The following is a 20,472-nucleotide window of genomic DNA, read 5'->3' as shown; positions in this document are numbered from 1 at the left end:
GAGGTCTGTCTATTTCAATGTGTCGCGCTCTCAAATCAGCGCTTACATAGGGTAAGAGGTGGGCGTGGCCTAACGGGTGGGCGTGGCCTCGCGTTACCAGCGATGGCGTCCGATGTTTACCCTTTCTCCAGCGCTAGGATCCGCTGTTTGTAGGTGCCTGCTGGCGGGAAATGTCTACAACTAGCTCAGGTGGGTGCAGTGAATTAAAATACAAATAATCACAGTTTCACACAAAGTTTTTTAAAAAACGAGCAAATTACACCTCCGGCTTCCGCCTCAGAGGTCTGTCTATTTCAATGTGTCGCGTCTGCTGTCTTGTTTTCGTCTGTCAGATTCCTTCTGACAGTGGTGAGTTTTTGGATACCGAGGCAGTAGCCTCATTACTCCACAATCGTTTTGAATTTTTTAGTCGCTGTTTAGATTGTCTTATTGATGTGTGACGCTTTGTCACAGTTGAGGTTGCATCACATGGTCATCTCAGTGATGGGCCGCGGGTAGCGGTCGATTGAGTATGCAGAATTGTCAGCATGTTTCCTCAGGGGGTCTTGTCTTTGTCCATCAAGTTCCTTCTGATAGTGTTGAGTTTTGGTTGCTTGCCGAGGCTATCATGCCATCTGGCAGCGGTGGGTTTTGTGTACCTGCCGGCGTTTGCCTTCAAGCAGTGCTGAGTTTTTGGATGCTGCGTTTCTGTTTCAGTTTCGCAAGGTTAGCGCTTCAATGGGACGCGGGTAGCGGTCAAATGGGTTCGTAGAGATGTCTGCGAGTTTCCTGATCAGTGGGTTTTCTTTTTGATCTAATCCTGTGTAGAATTTCCTGTTGAGTTTGAGGAGATGGTCGTCCAGCATCTCAATCCCTAAGTCTCTGTGGAGGTCTGCTGTTCGTGTGAACATAGGTGCACCTGCTGCAATCCGTAAGGCCTTGTTCTGTACTTTCTGTAGGTCCATCCGAAGCTGTGGGCGGCAGCCACTCCAAACTGGTGAAGCGTATGTCATAGTTGGTCGAATTATTGCAGTGACTACTCGCACCTTGCTCTGCATGGGCATCGACTTGGTCTTCAGGAGTGGGTATAATGCAGCCAGTTTGGATGCTGCTTTCTGGCAGGTCTTCTCTATGTGGTTTTTCCAGCTGAGTTTAGAGTCCAGAGTCACCCCCAGGTAGGAGCTGCTGTTTTCCCATTTGACCTCGTCCCCGTTGAGGAGGATCTGTGGGTGTTTCCTGTTCTGCTTCCTGGTAAATAATGTTGCAGTGGTTTTGCCCGTGTTCAAGGTGATCTGCCAGTCGCTGTACCATTCGGAGAGTCTGCAGAGCGATGTCTCCAGGTTCTTAGCCACTTCCTTGTCGCTGAAGGATTGAGAGATGACCGCGACATCATCTGCGTAAAGGGCAAGATCAGTCTTCTTTAGGTCCGTGGGGATGTCGTTTGTGAATATGTTGAAGAGGAATGGTCCTAGGATTGATCCCTGAGGCACTCCAGCAAGAATTGGGCGTGGCGATGAGCATTCTTCTCGCACTGCCACGTGAAAGGTCCGATTTGTCAGGTAGCTGGACAGTAGCATGACCAGGTAGCTGGGAAACTGGAGCTTGATAAGTTTATAAAGCAGTCCCTCGTGCCATACTCGGTCGAACGCTTTGGCTACATCCAGAAAGACTACTCCGGTAGACTTGTTGATGTTGAAACCATGGCTGATGATGTCCACAACTCTGTCGCGCTCTCAAATCAGCGCTTACATAGGGTAAGAGGTGGGCGTGGCCTAACGGGTGGGCGTGGCCTCGCGTTACCAGCGATGGCGTCCGATGTTTACCCTTTCTCCAGCGCTAGGATCCGCTGTTTGTAGGTGCCTGCTGGCGGGAAATGTCTACAACTAGCTCAGGTGGGTGCAGTGAATTAAAATACAAATAATCACAGTTTCACACAAAGTTTTTTAAAAAACGAGCAAATTACACCTCCGGCTTCCGCCTCAGAGGTCTGTCTATTTCAATTCATTGAATTGAATTTAGGTGTGGAAACAGAAGACAGGCAAGAAACTGAGCAACATCCAATGTATACTCTTCCATGGAGTTTTAGTCAAAAGGCAATGCCAATTTATGCATTTGGATTGCCTTAAATCTAATGAACGCAGACAGGACACCTCGTTCACACCCTTTAAGAAAACCTGAGCTGCATATTTAGAGCGTAGATCACTACTTTCTTAGGTCCACAGGTCAGTGACGAGCCCAGTGCATAATGATTAGTCATTCCCTTAGCTAATACCTTAAAAGCTGCATAGCAACCAAACAACATTGCAGAGAGAACATTGTAGGCAACTGGATTTATCTCTTTGCCGTAAGCAAAAAAGTAATTGCTACTTTTGGAATAAAATTTCTCAATAAGAGCTACCAATTGATTCTCCACCAGTAATAGGAAATAATGTTACATTTCATGGATAAAACATTCGTCAAGGGTAATATATAACGAGTCCGAAATGGATTCCAACAATTCCTCGAGGTTTTCTAAATCAAATGTCATATGTAATTCCCCCAGGTGCACTGAAATCTTGGGATACCTTGCTAGGTATTGAGTAAAATCAAGTTGACTTAATTAGACTTACAAGTTACTTCTTGGCTTGAATAACTGCAGCACATATTATCTATTGTTAAACTTGCACACCTTTTCGGTGTCCACTCAGTGTGATGCTAAACCTCAATTTAGTGTATAACCTAAACAATTAAATACAATGAATTGATGCTGAAATGAGGAGGACACATCCCTCCTCATGCAGACAGGCAGGACTGTGTATATGCCACCATGTCTATTCTGCAGCTTATGTTAGTCACTAAAAAAAGGCAACTGAGCTCAAATATTTTTTCCCTTAGGTGTCGCATTACGCGGATATAAACACTGCTCAATATCTTTATTGAATCTTTGCCCATTGTGAAACACAGTTATTCCTCTGTTCAAAGCAGAGAACGGCAGCAAGGTTCAAAGACACTGCACTATCCAGTTTAGTCACATACGTATTAAGGTACACGTATTGCCCACCTCAAACGACCAGCTGCCACATGGTCACAAATAAGATACAGTTTAGACAGTAGGATGAGAGGCAATACAATTTAGGCGTTGATGCTTCAATGTTCAATAACACTTCTTTCACTGGCTTTTCGTGTACGAAGAAGATTTGTTCTTAGATTCTTTTGACAGTGGCTGTACCTACTTGTCAAAAGAATCTAAGAAATAAAGAAAAACCAGTAAAAGAACTGTTATTGAACATTGAAGTATCAACGTCTAAATTGTATTGCCTCTCATCTTTCTGTCTAAACCGTTATTTCTCTATTGGGCGTCACACTTCTGTTGTTATTATTTTAGAACGGGAGTCATTTTTCACATATTATGAGCACAAATACACTTGACGCTCCCCCAAAACCGTATAAACTTGGCACTCGGACACGCCCACCCATCCAAGCAAACAGGAGGAGTGGAGAGTGGAACAGAGAGAGGTGTCTTAGGTCGCCTGTCTCTCACTTCCTTACACTCAATTATCTTTATACCAGGCTTGCTAACCTCATTCCTAACATCAAGCACCCTTGCCCATATTAATTCAGCGAAAAAAGACACCTTAGGGATTTCCGGGCCAGCTAAGGTTTGCATGACCGTAATGAACACATTTTCCAAAGACTGGACCTCTCCGCAGAGAACTGAAGCTAAAAATTGTTAAACTCGTTGTTAAAAGCTTTTGTTTTTTTCTGTATGTTTCGTACACTCATTACATTAGTATAAAATGCACAGATTCTTTCACTCAACTTTTTAAGTACGTGATCGTTTTATTTGACACATAATCAGCTGTTTCCCTCAGATCAAAGTTAAAACGCATGGAAATTCATATTTTTTTCCCTGGCGCCCTTGCTACTTGTCAGTAGCTGGGTGCAATATAGACAAACTCAGACTAAGTTTATCTATACTGCATAGATATGGACTCTGTCTTCCTCCTGGAATAAACGTTGAGCGAGAAGTTATCCAGTTTAATATAACTTGGCCCTTTGAGCAGAAGAGTTCTATTCATTTTTCCATACGTTCTTTTTTCATAGGCCTACTAGGAACTTTGTTTTGCTATACATACCTTTTTGTGATGCATCGCTTCCAAAAAGATCTTACACTGCTTATAAACTTCTTGGCCAGGTTTCTGGTAAGTCTTCAGAAATTCTATGAAGTCCTTAGACACTCGGTCAGTCTCTATGCTTGGCTGCCTGTTGATAGCTGGGCTTGGAGTCTTTACTTCCTGGGTCTCTATTGTAGAAGGCCAAAAAAATAAGAACATTACCAAAAATATAAAACAGTTTTAAACGTGTTGCTTTTCGTAGCCAAATCCTCCAGATCACAAGCAAAATTCAAACCTGCGGGGGGGACGTTGTAGCAGTATTCCCAATCTGATTAGCTGGAGTGTGTAGAGAGTTAACACATTTTAAGCTATGCCAATTATGTTGGATTTGGACTCTATCTGTTTGACAAGTCAGACTAGGAAACATTCGTATTTTTTAACACACACAAAAAATGTCCACGCACTGACGTTGCAGGATATATATTTTTTAAGTGATGTGAACTGAGAGTTAAAAAAAGGGGTTACACTTACCCGACTCCCTTTTCAAAGTATTTGTCAACTTAAAAAGCAACACAGTCTACAAGCCAGTGGATTGTATCTAATTTTACTATGTTATATCACAGAAACCATGCTTTGGAAACTGAGTGCAGCATTTTAACAAGCACTGGCAAAGCGAATAGGACTTGCATTTGTAAGAGCTATTGGCTTGCCATTATGTTCTAGAAATGTTTTACACATGAGTGGCTAAAGGTTAGTGGGGTAAAAGGGAGTGGCTTAGAGTGGAGTGTCAAAGTGGAGTAGAGTGAAGTGGAGAGGAGAGCAGATCTCCCCAGCGCTGCAGATCTCCTTGGACTCTGCCAGCGTTTCTGCCGCGAGTGATCTGCACTGAGCTTCGTGCTGCCTGTATTTGTTCTGTGTCCTCAGTGAGTTAGCCAGTTTAATGTTTAGGACCTACTAAAGGGAGGAAGCAGCGCAGCCACGTGCAGTAGGTACACCACCGGCAGGACAGAGGCATGATAAAGGCAAACATGTCTGCCCCTGGACCGCACCCAGGGCTAGGAACCCTGGCCATTCTACCACCCACAGATATTCCGCCGAAGAACCCAGAGCCCTGAACCTCAGATACCACAACAATTCCTACCTCACATCTCCTCGATCAATGGTCGGACCTTTCACTTGCCGCCACTACGACTCCGAAGACACGAACATTGCCCACCTCCCCGAAAGCATGAGCAACATCTGCCTCACCCAATTGGTTACTGACCCCTCAAACAGTGCCGCACACAAGACTGACCCAACCTTCACTGCCAGCGACAGAGTCAAGTACAGTCATATCACCGAACTCATCTGGAACGACCACACCATCGTTCACTTTACCATTGCAGTAGCACCTTGCACCACCACCAAGCTCATTCCGCTGCAGCCGGAACAAAGTGACAGAGACCCAAAGGACAGATGCCCTCCATACCACCTGTCCCGACCCTGCAACCATCCTTGAACAGTCATTCAAGAACCTCTCTGCCTGGATCACCACGTACGCTGACAGTCGCCCCTATCAAGCCCTCTAAGACCCATAGATCCACCATGCAAGCCAAGTGCTACGCACAAGAACTAAGGACCACGAAACTCAACTGCAAGCGCCTAGAGAGATGACGAACCAGCAAAAATCCCACAGACTGAGCCATCTTCAAATCGGCCTTCAACAAATACCACCAACATCGAAAAGACACAAAAAACACGCACTAGCAGACTACATTGAAGCCTGCTCCAACAACATGGAATTCTTCAACATCGTCAGAAAGTTCTCCTGCCCGTCAGCCACCAAGAACACAATACCCCCTCACCCCCATCCCAGGAACTCTGCAGCACCCTGGAGAATTATTTCAACAAGAGATCCACCATCTACCGCAACCCGAACTCCAACCCACTGACCTCTTCAGCCTTCCAACAACAACTGACGCCAGGGAAGTGACGTAGTTTGCGTTGGCACAGAGTGCAGTGTTGCAGAGTGAAGTGGTACAGAATAGAGTATCCTAGACTAGAGTAGTGTAGCATACTGTTGTGAAGACTGCAGTGGTACACAGTAGAGTGCACAGGCATAGTGTAGAGTAGTGTAGAGTAGAAGGGCATACATTGAAGTGGCGTAGGGTGCACAGTAGATTAGAGTGGCATAGAGTGCATTAGCATAGAGTGGTGCATAGTAGAGTGCGGAGGCATAGAGTGACACAGAGTTCAGTGCTGCAGAGTAGTGTCATAGAGAGCACTGGTGTGGTGTACAGGGGGGTAGAGTGCAGTTGCGTACAGTGGTGCAAAGTAAAGAGACGTAGATTGCACCGGTGAGGAGTAGAGTGGTGCAGAGTGCAGTGGTATAGAGTAGAGTATAGTGCGTGCAGTGTAGATTGGCATATAGTGCAGTGGCGTAGAGTGTATTGATTTGAGTAAAGTCATGCAGACTGCAGTGGTGTAGAGTGGCATAGACTGGTGTAGACTGCAACAGCATAGAGTAGATTGTTTCAGAGTAGAGTGAAGTGGCGTAGAGTGCACTGGTATAGAGCAGAGGGTCGTTGAGTGCAGGGAAGCAGAGTGGCTTAGAGTGGATTGGCGTAGAGTGCAGTGACTTAGAGCGATGCACAGTTCAGTTACATAGAGTTCAGTGGCGTAGAATGGCATAAAATAGAGTGGCATAATGTAGAGTGGAAGACAGTGCTGTGTTGTAGAGTATACTGTTGTAGAGTACAGTGGTGTAGAGTACAGTGGCATGGAGTGCATTGGCGTACAGTAGAGTGACGAACGGTAGAATCGAGTGACAGAGAACAATGCTGTAGAGTGCAGAGGAGTAGAGTGTAGTGGTGCAGAGTGCATTGGTTTTGAGCGAAGTGGTGTAGAGTGCATTAGCATAAAGTGCAGTGTTGCAGAGTAGATTTGAGTGGCTTAGAGGGGATTGGCATAGAGTGGAATGTTGCAGAGTAAGGCGGCATAGAGTTGAGTGGTGCAGAGTGCTGTAGAGAGAAGTGACTGAGTGCAGTGGTGCAAAATAGAGTAGTGTGGGGTACAGTGCATTGGCATAGAGTAGAGTGGAGTGGTGTAGAGTAGAGAAGAATGAAGTGGTGCAGAGAAGAATGCAGTGCCATCATGGAGTGGCGTAGTGTGGAGTGGTGAACAGTAGAGTGAAGAAATGTGGAGTGGTGCAGAGTGAAGTTGGGTAACGTGGACTATGTATGCTTTTACATTTGCACTCACAAAGTTTTACTGAGAAGTACACAGCGCACAAACAATGTGTGGAAATGTCATTACCTACCGTATTGTTTGGAGATCAGCACAGTTCATTTACAGACATTAAAATTTTGTTTTGTGCTAGTAAAAAACCAACACTGTACAGCCTTCCTCAGGTACTTTTCCAGAGCCAGCATGATCGTCACATAAATCCTCTCACTTTGAAGTCAGAGAATCAAAAATAAACATCAAACAACCCTGAAGACGCAGCTTGTCATTTGACGTCTTTGAACGTAAGCAAATGTGACAAGATAAGAACAAGATTTAAAGGCCTGTTTTCAGAAAGCGAGTTAGTGGAAGAATACAGTAACCAAGGTTTGGGTAACGGGAGGGACACACTCGAGCTGGACAGCCATAATCAAATCAAGCCAGTAAATAGAAAGCCAGAAAATGTGAGTCACAAAGCCAACGGTAAGCAATAGGCCGAATGCATTCATAGGTCTGAATAGCCCCAAGATGTCTTTAGCAAACAAGACAGCTGTGCTGTTTGGTAGGCAGCGACCTAAAAATAAAAACTGAAACTGGGTTGCAAAATGTAAAGTAAAATAGAATTCTGCGAATGGATTCTATAATTGCACAGAGGCTACCAATCTAATTTTACCTTTAAAAATATATATGATGTTTTGCATTGCATATAGCTATCTTAACAATATATATAGGCGTCTTTAATGCATGCACAACCGTGCCCCCTGCAGTCTCATGTAGGCTAGGCCTTTATCAGCCTTTCTCCTATCTCTGTTGCTAGAAGCACAATGTCCTTAGTTCCATGGGCGTACGGAGCTGGTGAGTCACTCCTCTGATGTAGACAGGGCATTGCAAATACATTATGCATGTAAACATAAAAGAAAGGTAAAGTTGAAATAAATCCTCTTGCCTGGACCTTCTTCCTCTAGATATTAGATAGTCCCAAGTTCTGTATCATGTATGACATCTGTTACCCTCTCCCCACCCCCCCTCATCATCCCCCAATTATCAGCTGCTTTTCATGGCCATTCCAGCCAAGTACCATGCATCAGGCATTAGACTAACGTATTTTAATGTGGTTGTCCGCATCACCGCATTAGTCATGCATGTATGGCCCCTTGCCCACCTGCGAGCTGTGATAGGTGAGCAGCAAGGCAGCTACTGTCAGAGCTGCATTTAATTACAGCCGCAAGTGTTCGAATGCTCACGGCAGATTGAGGAACAGCGGTGCCATGGCGGGGCTGTACAGGTGGCTCCTGTGGAACAGGGTCTCTGAAGGGATGACCAGAACAATCTTGTGAACTGGGAGTCTGCAATGTTGTGAGCCCGGAGCCACCCTGTGGTGCTTACTCTCTACATTTCAGTTATTCACCTCAAACAATTCCTCCAGTAAAGCTATATGTCACCAGCTGTCACTGCTACAGCAAGAAGTAGGCACTCGCTTTCAAATATTTGCAATAGAGAAAGTTCCTCCCTCTCAACGGGGGAAAGGGGTCTACTCAAGGTACTTCCTAGTACAAAAGAAAGGTCGCAAAGCAGAGTTCAGACCTATATTAGACCGAAGAGAAAACCTTCGTATTGTGGCTCTTCATCAAATATATCCTCAACTCTAGCAAGGAGACTGGATGTGCTCAATAGATCTTCAGGGTGTGTATTTTCATGTAGCAATAACCGTACACCATCAAAGGTTCCTGCGCTTCATGGTGGGGACCAAACACTACCAGTATGAAGTTCTTCCATTGGGATTGAAGTCGGTCCCTCGAGTGTTTACCAAATGCATGGCCGTAGTAGCAGCTGCTCTATGTCGCCAGGGACTATTCATTTATCCGTACCTCAATGACTGGCTCCTGAAGAGTTAATTTCCTCAGGGTGCAAAAGACCACTTTCAGATCTGCCTAGTATTGTTATAACAGCTGGGCCTTCAGGTCAATTTGGAAAAATACGTTTGCCAACCTACTCAAAGAATACACAATCTGGGTGCTACTCTAGACTCCAGCAGAGGAAGACTGTATCCTTCGGAGGAGAGACATCTATCGCTCTGAAGTGCAATCAACTTCTTCACTCTCCTCATCCCTCTGTACGACGGGTGCCTCACTTCTCAGGTCGATGCCATCTTCCTGGTTCCCAATGCCAGACTGAGGATGCGACCCCTGCAACAGGATCTGGAGGACAAATAGGATCAGAACACCACTCAATAGGATGACAGGATTCTACTTTCCCAAGCTGCAAAATCATCCATCCCTTAGTGAGCTCATCGGAAAAATCTTCAGGTGGAGATTAACTTCAATCAAACCCCGCCAACACAATCTCTAATCATAGATGCCTCCCTTCAGGGATGTGGAGCTCACATGGGCCCTCTTCAGACTCAAGACCTGTGGTCGATCAAGGAACAGGCATATCACATCCATATGCTGGAGCTATGGGCAGTGCATCTAGCCCTCAAGACCTTCTACCCCTCCATCCAGATCAGTTCCATATTGGTCAATACAGACAACTCAACTACTATGTCCCATCTAAACAAGCAGGGAAGGACAGGCTCTCGCCCTCTCTCTCTCTGGAGATCTGGCATTGGCTTCTGGCCAGACAACTGTCAATTACGGCAGTCCATCTGCCAGGAGATCAAAACACCCAAGCAGATTCCCCAAGTCATCACTTTGAAGATCAACAAGACTGGGTTCTGCACAATGAGGTTGTGGCAGACATCTTCCAAGAATGGGGTCATCCAAAAATCTGTCTCTTTGCAGGCGACCCAAAAAAAATGTTATGTATCAAGCTGACTTACCAGTTTTCAAATAAGCCCCTTGTGGCTACTCCCAAGGCTCATTCCACAAGGGGGAAGGCAGCTATTGTAGCTTTTTTGCACAATGTATCTATCGCTGAAATCTGCAAAGCAGCCACGTGGAGGTTGGTACATACATTCATGAGATACTATTGTCTAGATTCGGATACGAGAGCAGACACTCAAGTAGGCCAGGCAGCCTTGAGAAATGTGTTTGAATGTTGAACTCCGCTAATATTGATTCTACTCATTTGCCCGTAGGTGTAGAGGATGGGCTTGCTATTCAAATCCGTGCTTATGACTACTGATGAGGATCCCCTGAGAGATAAGGATAAGTTACTTACCTGTAATCCTGGTTCTCTTCCAGGGGTATCCTCATCAAAATCATAAGCAACACACCCTTCTCCCCGGGCAAATGATTAATCATTGGTTCATCTCTTTGTGCCCTGACCTCCGAGTATCCTCTAAGAACAACTGACCTATCCGTCACTCCTGAGGCATGATGGGAAGCGCACCTGGCTACCTTAAAGGCACGGTGCTAGTTTTGCTCTTGCACTTGCTTTCATTTTCTATGCTGTTAAGGTTCCAATGCAGCCTATGGGCTAACAAAGGCTGCTGTGTGACATGGCAATTTTCTGCTGTTCATTAAAGAGAGTTCAAGTGTCTCCTTGTCCTCCTAATTTTTTCTTCTACTATATGTGTGTGATCTAAAAATATAAGCAGAATTAGTGTCTATTAGTGCTAAAACAGATTATCAGAGCATTGGTTAGCCTGGTTTTATTGGATGTTGCAATGGTTTGTGAAAAAATAATATATATGTATGTATATAGAGTTGTATATATATGTTTATATATTTTTTTTCCCTGTATCACGGGGTCCCTGTGTACATGCGGGAATATTCAATGTTTAGGACTACTGATGAGGATCCCCTGGAAGAGAACCAGTCACCCCGTCCAGCTCAGAATGAGCAAATCACATGCCCTCTTTGTTTCTCTTACAAAAGCACTGGATAAATATAAACATTTATCTAGACCCACGGCACAACCAGAGACAGTGCCCTCAATGGGGTTCCTTATGGCGGCACCTTGTTATGATTATTTTCTGGCAAACCGCTTGCCCCACTGTGTCCTGAAGTATCTCATGGCCCGGTAGAGCAGGCACTGAGGTGACATTCCATTTCTGGTGCTTTGCAGCAGTTTGTAGATCTTCTTAGAGTTTCTAGTTGCTCAAATGGGTGCAATTTCTGATATTTATAGGTTTCCCTAGTCTCCATTGCTTGAGTTAGCTCAAGGGAAAGTGTCACTCATAGTCGTTGAAGGTCACTCATAATTACACTGAAATTATGAAAATGTCACACATAAGCAATCTGAAATCTTGCCAGCTATGCATGCCATCCTGGTCAACGGTTACGCCAGCACGCGCCCTCTCCTTCTGCAAGGATCACCTGGCCCTGTGAATTATAAGGGTCTGTGTTTTGGTGAACACTGCAACAAGATCATCCTACCTTTCCTCAATTTGGTATTTGCAAGGGCAATACCCAATGTCAATGCTCACTTCTTGTCCTCTGCCTTCCAACTAGACTGGGGTGAAACCTCTGGGGATCTCCAGTACATTGCTATGGCTTATTTAGCAAGCACTAAGGTCAGGCCTAGAAAGTTAGAGCCAACCCTTCCAGGTTGTAGTGGTGCGTACAGGCCCAAAAGCCATATCTCAAGTATATGGAGACTTCCTCGTTCATCCCCATTTCAAGTTTCCTTTTGACCACCTACCAGAAGGCTGTGACCACCGGGCATGACCACATCATATGCAGAAAATCTACATGCCTGAGGGCGCACCTATTGCAACTCGCAATCAGTAAAATTTATAATATTTAATATATTAGATGTTAGCTATGTAGTGTGCAGGTAACTGAATTGTGCGATTTTAAACCTGGTGTTTCTTAACACCAACCAGGGTGCTCCAGCGCGGTGGCCCATTCGTTATACCTGAGGTCTCTCCCCACTACGCACTCCAAGAAGGTCCTTAACTTTGTGAGGGCTGGCAGTGCCATAGCCAACACGGACCTATACAGCTAGAAGATGAGGCCACGCCTCTTCCAATCAAGAGTTGTATTTGCAAAGTTACGTACTGTGGCAGCTCGCTATGAGGGTCCTTCCATACATTCCCCACGGAGTATTGTAGATCTGTGTACACCAGAAATTGTGAATCCCGGAGACCATCCTCCCTAACCATGCTCTCAAACTCCCAGAATTTCCCATTCTGGTAGCAGTCACTGAATGTCTGGATCCCCACTTCCGCCCAGACCCGCAGTCTCCCAGCAGTGAAGTACCTCCCTCTTGCACTGCAGATATACCCAACCGTGGGAGTGCCATTGCATATAGCGGGTGGTAAGCAGTTGCGTGGGACCCTTTTTCACCATTGCAGCATGTTTTTCAGCAGTTGCAGGAGCCCTTAGTTCTGGTGCCTGGCAGTCATTGACCACGCCAGTAAGGCTACTCTCTCGATCGCTATGCCCATGTCATCCAGCGCTGCCAGTCTCCGACCACTCACTGGAGTAGCGTCACCAAGGATTATGCCTCATAGTTCAGAGCCCCAATACCCCCTCTCGTGAGGGATGTCTCAGTACCTCGAGAGACTCTACAGCACCGACCAGCCTAGATTTACTGCCTCAGTAGTAACGCATCCATTGCCCTGTACCAGGAGGGGGGAAATCAAAAACAGGGTGATTCGTAAAGTGGTGCAGTATTCATGGCAACATCATCATCTTAGACAGCGCAGAACGCACCAATTACGGGCAGTTTCAGAGAGAACCAGAATACAACGCAGCTTTCAGTGCTTGCATGGAATTTCCTTCCCAAAGGTCTTTCTCGCTAGGATGCACTTTCACCCAAGGTATTAAAAAAGGTCTGGGTTCCTATTTGATGACCATTTGCATTACCGCTGAAGGAGGCTGCTGCAGGGCCGAGGATACAGGGAACGCACATGTTTTGGACCACTTAGTGGGTAGTCCAGAGAAGTCATCAAGGAGCTTTATACTCTGGGCCAGTCCTGTCCCCACGCAAGTACAGGAACAGTCCTGTCCGCACGCAAGTACAGGAACATGTATGTGGTCTGCACACAGGGATATAATATGCTCTCCGTCATGTAACAGTATGCCAGCCGGCCCTTAGATCGCACTATACCAGCAAACGGCTCGACTGCCAGTGCAAATAACATTGGGGACAAAAGGCAACCTTGCCTCTTCCCCCTGGAAACTGAAAATGCACCCAAAATACAGGAGTCTGTTCAATCGCTCGCAGCTGCATATAGGAGGGCGACCCATTTGATACACCCCTCCCCCAAGGACATCCATTGCATCATCGGCCACAGATAGCTTCATTGGACTGTATCAATGCCTTTTGCAGATTGATGGCTACAATTACCACCGCAGGATGCCACTCAGCAGGTGTCTCCTCGAGAAATTGAACGAGGCTCCTGACATTATGGGAAGTGCTATGCTGGGGTATTGTACTATTTTGATCCACAGGCATGAACATTAAGAGATGGGGGTGCAGGCAGTCTACAAATATCTTTCTAATATTCTTGCATTCAAGATTAAGCTTTGAGAGGGGTGTGTACGAAAACACCTTTAATGCTGTCTTCCCAGGTTTTGGAACTGAGACAATAAAAGCCTCCCTAATGGTAGGTGGCAATATTGCCCTGTCAATCACCTCTTTACAAAGCTCCTACACGTGTGGCACAGGTATCTCTGCATTTTTTTTATAAAACTCAGTCAGGAGTCCATCTGTGGCCTGTGAAATTATTGTTGGGCAGTGTTTAAATCATTCTTTGGCCATACAGCTGAACAACACAATCTTTTTTTATTGAAATGTTGGCTTGGGGAACTATGTGCCAGACCACACAAAACATTTTCTCTCCGTTCCCCTCATTTGTGGTGTATATGGGAGTCCATCTGTGCCTGCGGTTCTATTCCTTGCTAAGTCTTTAATGGTCAGTTTGATCTCCTCTGCAGTTATCAGCCCACCCTGCCCATCTCTCTCTTCCTGTGGGATACGCTGCAGCCCTACCCTCTCCATAAATGCCTCAGGCTCTTCCTCTGTCACCTGATGTCACAGTCTATTCAGGTTCTCATACTATCAAGTGCATTCTTCATGAATGGCAAGCTGTGTGTGTACCTCCAAATCTTTTTGAGCCTGTAATCTGGTGATGGGTGTGCCCCTGCCCTCTAAATGAATAAGCCAGGCAAGAAAGCATGCTTCCCTCAGAATGATCTGCTGTAAGATATTCACATGTGCAAGTATGCATAAACATGCGGCAACCTCAGTTTATTTATCTTGGGCCTCGTGGACAGCATCGCAATCTGCATTGGCAGTGTGCAGTCTCTGTTCATAATTGTGGATAATGCATTCCAGCCTTCTGATTGATATCGATATCCCCTGACCACCACCGTAAAAGCCTCCAACTCAGTACTCACTGAATCAGCGGTACGGCAATTGACCTGAAAGTACTCTAGTACTGCATGGAGTCCTGTAGGAACTGCGCTAGCAGCCTCAATTTGGGAACCGGCGACTCGTGTCCCACTGCACCTTCAGTAGCTGGAGGTTATGATCGGAAAGGTCGTGACAGAGGTATTTGCTGTTGACGACCGCGCCATCTAGTCTGTGTGAGCAGAATATCATATCCAGTAATACGTGGGGAATAGAAAGAGTGTTCTTTACGCCCTAAGTACCTATTACACCGGGCATTTATCAACCCCCCAATTGTTAATCCAAAAGGTATGATTGTATGCAAGCTTGAGCTCGGGTGAGCTCACCTGTGGCAGCCTGGATCGGTCTAGCTGCACATCAGCTACGCAATTGAAGTCACCGCCCACTATTCATGGCTCCTGCGCATTTCCCGGGTGCAAGGGCACCAGGGACATGAGAAAGTGATCCTGCCCAGTATTAGGGGCAAAGATGCTGCCCAACAGCACCCAGACTCCATCTAGGGTCCCGGTGAGTCCCATGTACCGCTCCTCCCTGTCTATGCATGTAGTGTCCTTTTCAACAGTTGTCCCGGGTAAATCCATAGCAGGGGGCCCCTATCAAATGAGAAATAACCAGAAGTGTAGAGCTGGCCCCTTGGTGTCTCTGCAACTTTGTCACCGATCAAGTAATCAGGTGTGTTTCCCGGAGGATGGCTGTGTCTATTCGTCGAAGCTTAAGGAAAGCCAGAACTCAGATCTCTTTGCCAGTGTCCCCATCCCTTTCACATTACGTGTGATAAAGAAGTAGTTGTTAGTAAATTGTGTCATGGTGGGCCTGTGTCATTGTGGAGTGCAATGTCATCCATGTGGGGGGTGACAAAGACTATTAGGAAAAACTGAACTACTTCTACCAGGCCAAGTGGGTATAACTAGAACTTCACTAACTCCTACACCTCAGGACAGTCTGGTAAGGGTCAGCTTTCCAGGGAACCAGAAAAAACAAGCCGAAAGTCAAGTCACTTCTCCATATCAGGAGAGATGTGAGGTGTGTGTGGGTGTCCCTGACATGCTCATTTCACCTCCCACCAGGCACGGTCAAACCCTTGTGATGAATCTGCCCATTCATTATGCAGGTCAACAGAGCATATGTCGTTCAGCTGCCCATCAAACCATACCTTAGTCCGAGTCTGTGTCACACTTCCTTCCACCTTCTCCCAAAGTATCCCTCAAGGAGCTTACCGGAGGCCATGCTTTCCAGGGATGACTCAGAGGGCATCTTGCTTAAGGTCTGCTGCAACAAGGTGCTGAATGAGTGTGCGGTTTTCCATGCCTCTATCCGTCCATGTACCACCTGCTGCTGGGACAGTTTCCCCATTTTCGATCTGCTGTGTCTCCTACATTTAGGGGGTGGCTCAGTGCCAAGTTGCGACATCAATACCAGCGTTAGTACAGTTCCAATGAGTCACAAACACCAGGCAGATTGTCGTAGAAAAGGGCGTGGTCATCAACCAGCACTTTAAGGCGCACTGGAAACAGCAGCTTGCACTTATGGCCAGCATCTCAGTTCCTTTTTCACTGCCAGGAAGGATGCTTCTTACCGTTGGACAGTAAGCATGCAGTCTGGAAAGATTGCTACGCTGGTGTTCTCCACCTGACGTTTCCCGTAATAATGCCTTCTGCAAGATCGCATCTCTATCCCTGAAGAGGAGTAGGCGTGCAACCAAAGGGCAGGGCGGCACCACAGGTGGCAGGCGTCAAGCAGGCAATCTATGTGCTTGCTCCAATGCAAAGAAGGAGGAGAGTCCCTGCAGTGCCACCTCCGTTGTAATCCAGTTCTCGAGGTGGCAAATCACGTTGAGCCCTCTACTCCCTCCATCAGCTCAACCATTCAGTGTTATTTTACCAGCTGCGGCCTTTGGAGTCCTCCGTCCTTTGATCTAGTGTCACCACTCTTACCTAGAGGATTGTCAGCTGTGTCTGGCGGGTATCTACCAATGGGTGCATGATCATCATGGTCCTTGACCTTGCAGACCAAGTGCTTGTGTAACCTCTGCGCAGTGGTTGGTGCCTTTGAGGCCAGTTGATCTGTGCCACAGTGGGGAGCAGCATGCAATGACCCCTTTGTAGTGCCAGGCATGTCCTTAAAACTCCTGCTACTGCTCATTTCTGCAGCCCCCCTCCTTTTGCGTAGGCTCTCTCAATCAGGGAGACCTGCTCATCTCCAGCAGGGTTTCTCATTTCATGCTAAATTTAGTGCACTTCTCAATATGTGCCCCCAGCCAGTCAGGTATGCACCAGCGGATGGGCCCTCAGGCCTCAGGCCGTCATTCCAACTGAACTGACCCCTCTCACGAGCTTTGCAGCAGGAGGGCGAGTCTAATGCTCCAGACAAACTACTCCATCACAGCAGCAGGCCCAATTTGGTTCTCCAGCTCCTCGCCTGCCTCCAGCCAAACGCCTGCTCAGCTCACCCTTAAATCAGAGGTAGTATAATTAGGGCTTGCAAATGTTTGCTTCCAGTGATCGACAGGAAGGGACACACATGTTGTAGGTGTCTTGACCAAGCTGATATTCCTACCAGGTAGGGTAGGCCTTCCTGGCCCAAGGTGTTCCAAGCTCCCGTAGATTAGGCTGCAGTGCCCCCCATGAGGTTGGGAGATTAACCGGAGTACAGGGTCCACAGGAAAACACCACAGACGTGGATCTGGCCCATGCCTCGGACCAGTTCAACAGGGCAAAGGGACAGCAGTCTCAGTTGGAGGGAGGTCCCTAATTGGATGGAACAAGAGGGACCCACTTCTGCTGCAGCAGGTAGCAACAGGTAGCACGTACAGGAGATGTTTGGCAGGGGAAACCTTCACCTCAATCGCCTCCAAGAGGTCATACAGGGGACCCCCATACTCACCAGAAGCTGAGAACTGTAGCGTGGGTTCACAGGAGCTCCGGCAGCCCAAGGGCAGCCACAGAAGATGATAACGCAGGGAGGGCCCAGGCAAGCCACCACACCCAATCTATGCAGTGTCCAGCGGGTGAGGCACACCGGTAGAGGAAGCCAACTCCACGCTCCCAGGCAGTCCTCCTGCATCAGCATCTGGGCAGCAGCTCAAGGCAGTCAAGGCACCCCAAAAGGCTAAGATCCATATGGGCCAACACCCCAGGTCCCTAAAGGTGCTGAAGTGCCAGTATGCCTGTCTGGCCCCTCTGACGGGACTGCGCCAGGTTGAATGGTCTCCTAGCCCAAGGTGGACACACATCAGGTTCTTCAGCGTCCTATGCAGAAAGGCAACTGGGATCAAGTCCTTCAGTGTAGCGCCAATGAGCCAGGTGAAGATGCTCTCGTTTGACAGTGCTTATTGCAGGTCTCCGGACTAGGGGATCAAAGCAAGTCCCTAGTTTCAGTCACAAAGTTCCAGGAGCAGACGTCAGCCGCCGGAATGGCCAAGAGCCACTAGAATGTTCCCTAACCGTTCAAGAACACACTATCTGCTAGGATAGAAGTAGATATGCCAGAGGCGAATGAGGGGGCATGGATTGGGAGCTTCTCTAGCTCGTTTCCACCATCTTGAATGTGCTGGACACGTCCCAACCACATTTTACTTTTGACTTTATTATGTCAGGCATTTAGAGTGCAAAGAGATATACAAGTATGGTAAAAACCTCAACATATAAAAAGGCTACGTCTGGTTTGTGGCTCAACGTTCGAGAAGAGGACTAAAGAAGAAAAACATTTATTGAACTGGGTTGCGCTTCTAGTGTTATTTGGTTTAGATTCTGCCCAAAACAACTCTGCATGGTATACAGCTTTTTATACTACAACCAGACAAACGTCCAATTACAGGTCTACTTGAATTCAGTTCAAAACAGAGATTTTGTGTGACGTAAATCTGGTATCAGTATATGAAGTGTTTTGCAATATTGGTGGATTGACTCAGGACAGTGATTTGCAGTGTTGCTGAATTCAATCTTCGATAAGGCCATAGGAATAGAATAAGTACGGACTCTGACTTTGAAGGGTTATGTTTGAAAAACTACGCTGCCATCCAGGTAGCGATGTCATCAAGGAACCATCTCAAGAACACAACATCTCAAATGGAGGATACACTCAAAAAGAAGTGGGTGTCCTCATTGCATTGATGGCAGGAGATGTCGTTTTTTATCACATGACTCCCTAGTTGGATAGGTTGGATGAGTAGGGCCCTTCATAGTCAGATAAAATTGGGGCGGGGTCAAACATAGCAAGATGTAGGCTCACAAAATGTTAGGCTTTCTTTCGAAAATACAAACAAGTACTCTGTGGTTCAGGGTGCAAGGATATTGAGACATTTAGGAAAAAGACAAAAAGGGTTTTTATCTTCAAGTCCAAGTCACCTCTAAATTAAGTGGGCCTCTCCATGGCCACGGTTTTAAAACTGCCAGATGGGTGAAGGGTTTGCAGTATTGACTCTGCAACCATATCACCAACTTACAGCAGAAATTGACGCTCAGTTGGGGGCCTTTTATAGTCAAACAATTAAGGGCCTGGGGTTGTCTTTTGACAGCAGTGGTTTCATCAGTCACACCCTCGGCCTGCAAATATGTAACCCGAATAAAAATCTAAAATATGCCCCTGCCCTCAAAGTTAGGTTACCTCCATTTAATGAATAATTCTCCAGATAACAATAGTCCCCTCCGCATTCAAGATGCACTGTGAAGGGGAGAAACCAGTTATCCATTTCACCCAAGCACTCAGATGATTCTAGAAAGTGACCTACCAGCAAGCATGAAAGTCCACAATAAAATAAACATTTTATACATTATGGGCAGATATAAAGCATCTATGGGAGCCTTCGGTATAAGTCCAGATATTCCAATCTATAATGCACTTGCACTATCTGCTGAGTTTTCAACTATAAACAAGTTAAAACTAAGTAGCACATATCTGTAAAGCACAACATACTACATCACACCTGCACTCAAGACCTTCAAATGGCTTCCGATAGAAGGAAGATTCAATTTCAAGACTGCCTGTATCCCCCACAAAGCCATTTACTCGTACTGAATATTTAGATAAACTCATTAAAGCAGTAAGAACCAGAATACAGAGAAGCGCCAACATACTGCTTCTCGTCTCTCCCAAACTAAAAGAGAAATCTACCCAGGCTCGCTCGCTCTCGGGTAACGCTACCAGCATGTGGAACTCTCTCCTGAGGGACTTACGATGCAACCCCACCTTCACTGGCTTCAAAAGAGACTTAAAACGCCATCTACTCAACAAATACTGGAACACTTGAGCAATTCTTGACCTTCTATCAGTCTCTTCCTTTAACCCTTTGAACAGCTGGCTGTTTATTTCTGTTTTGCCACCGTCTACCTTGATGTTCGTTCTCTCACTGAACTCAAAACTGGCGACTTGCCCGTTAACAGTATACGCCCTCGGGGCCTAGATGCTGTCTATGTACATATTGTATTCCACCCGCTTTGCCAAATATTTCCATGTGTATTTACTGTTTTTTTGTACATGAGCCTTATGTTGTTGTGTGTCATATACGAAGTGACTGGATTATGGCATGGCTCTTGATTCTGTAAAGCGCTCCGATACCCCGGGTCTAGCTAGCGCTACATAAAACTTCTAAATAAATAAATACTACACTGCTAAGGACGTCCTGTTATGGATGCACTGGTAATACGGGATGCAGCAGAAACACAATGCAAGCAGCTGCTCGGGAAAGACCGGTGTCTAATGAAAGAAGAAGTATGTAGACGTTTAACTTTAACTACAAAGCAGCGAACACCGTACAACATGGAGCTCTCATGCCCGCTTTTTCACACCATTAATATTCTGAGATGTATTCTCACACTGCATTTAATTTATGTCTGTGGTCGAGAAGCAGGGCTGAGGGCAAGGGAGGAGGCTCAAGTCCATAGTCGACCACATTTTG

At 46.3% G+C, this 20,472-nt stretch overlaps 1 protein-coding gene across 2 annotated transcripts in view; it reads right to left on the bottom strand.

Moving 5' to 3' along the window:
* Positions 1-20,472, bottom strand: part of RABGEF1 (RAB guanine nucleotide exchange factor 1) — a 351,066-nt gene that overhangs the window by 96,874 nt on the left and 233,720 nt on the right. For both annotated transcript variants that reach the window (XM_078679474.1, XM_078679473.1), the window contains one exon: positions 4,095-4,261. In XM_078679474.1, coding sequence (XP_078535600.1) covers positions 4,095-4,261 — 167 coding nt within the window. The remainder of the gene's footprint in view (positions 1-4,094; positions 4,262-20,472) is intronic.

This window comes from Lissotriton helveticus, chromosome 3_1 (assembly GCF_964261635.1).
Source record: "Lissotriton helveticus chromosome 3_1, aLisHel1.1, whole genome shotgun sequence".
NCBI lineage: Eukaryota > Metazoa > Chordata > Amphibia > Caudata > Salamandridae > Lissotriton > Lissotriton helveticus.
The sequence above is the reverse complement of the archived record's forward strand: the minus strand, read 5'-3'. Positions and strand labels throughout refer to the sequence as shown.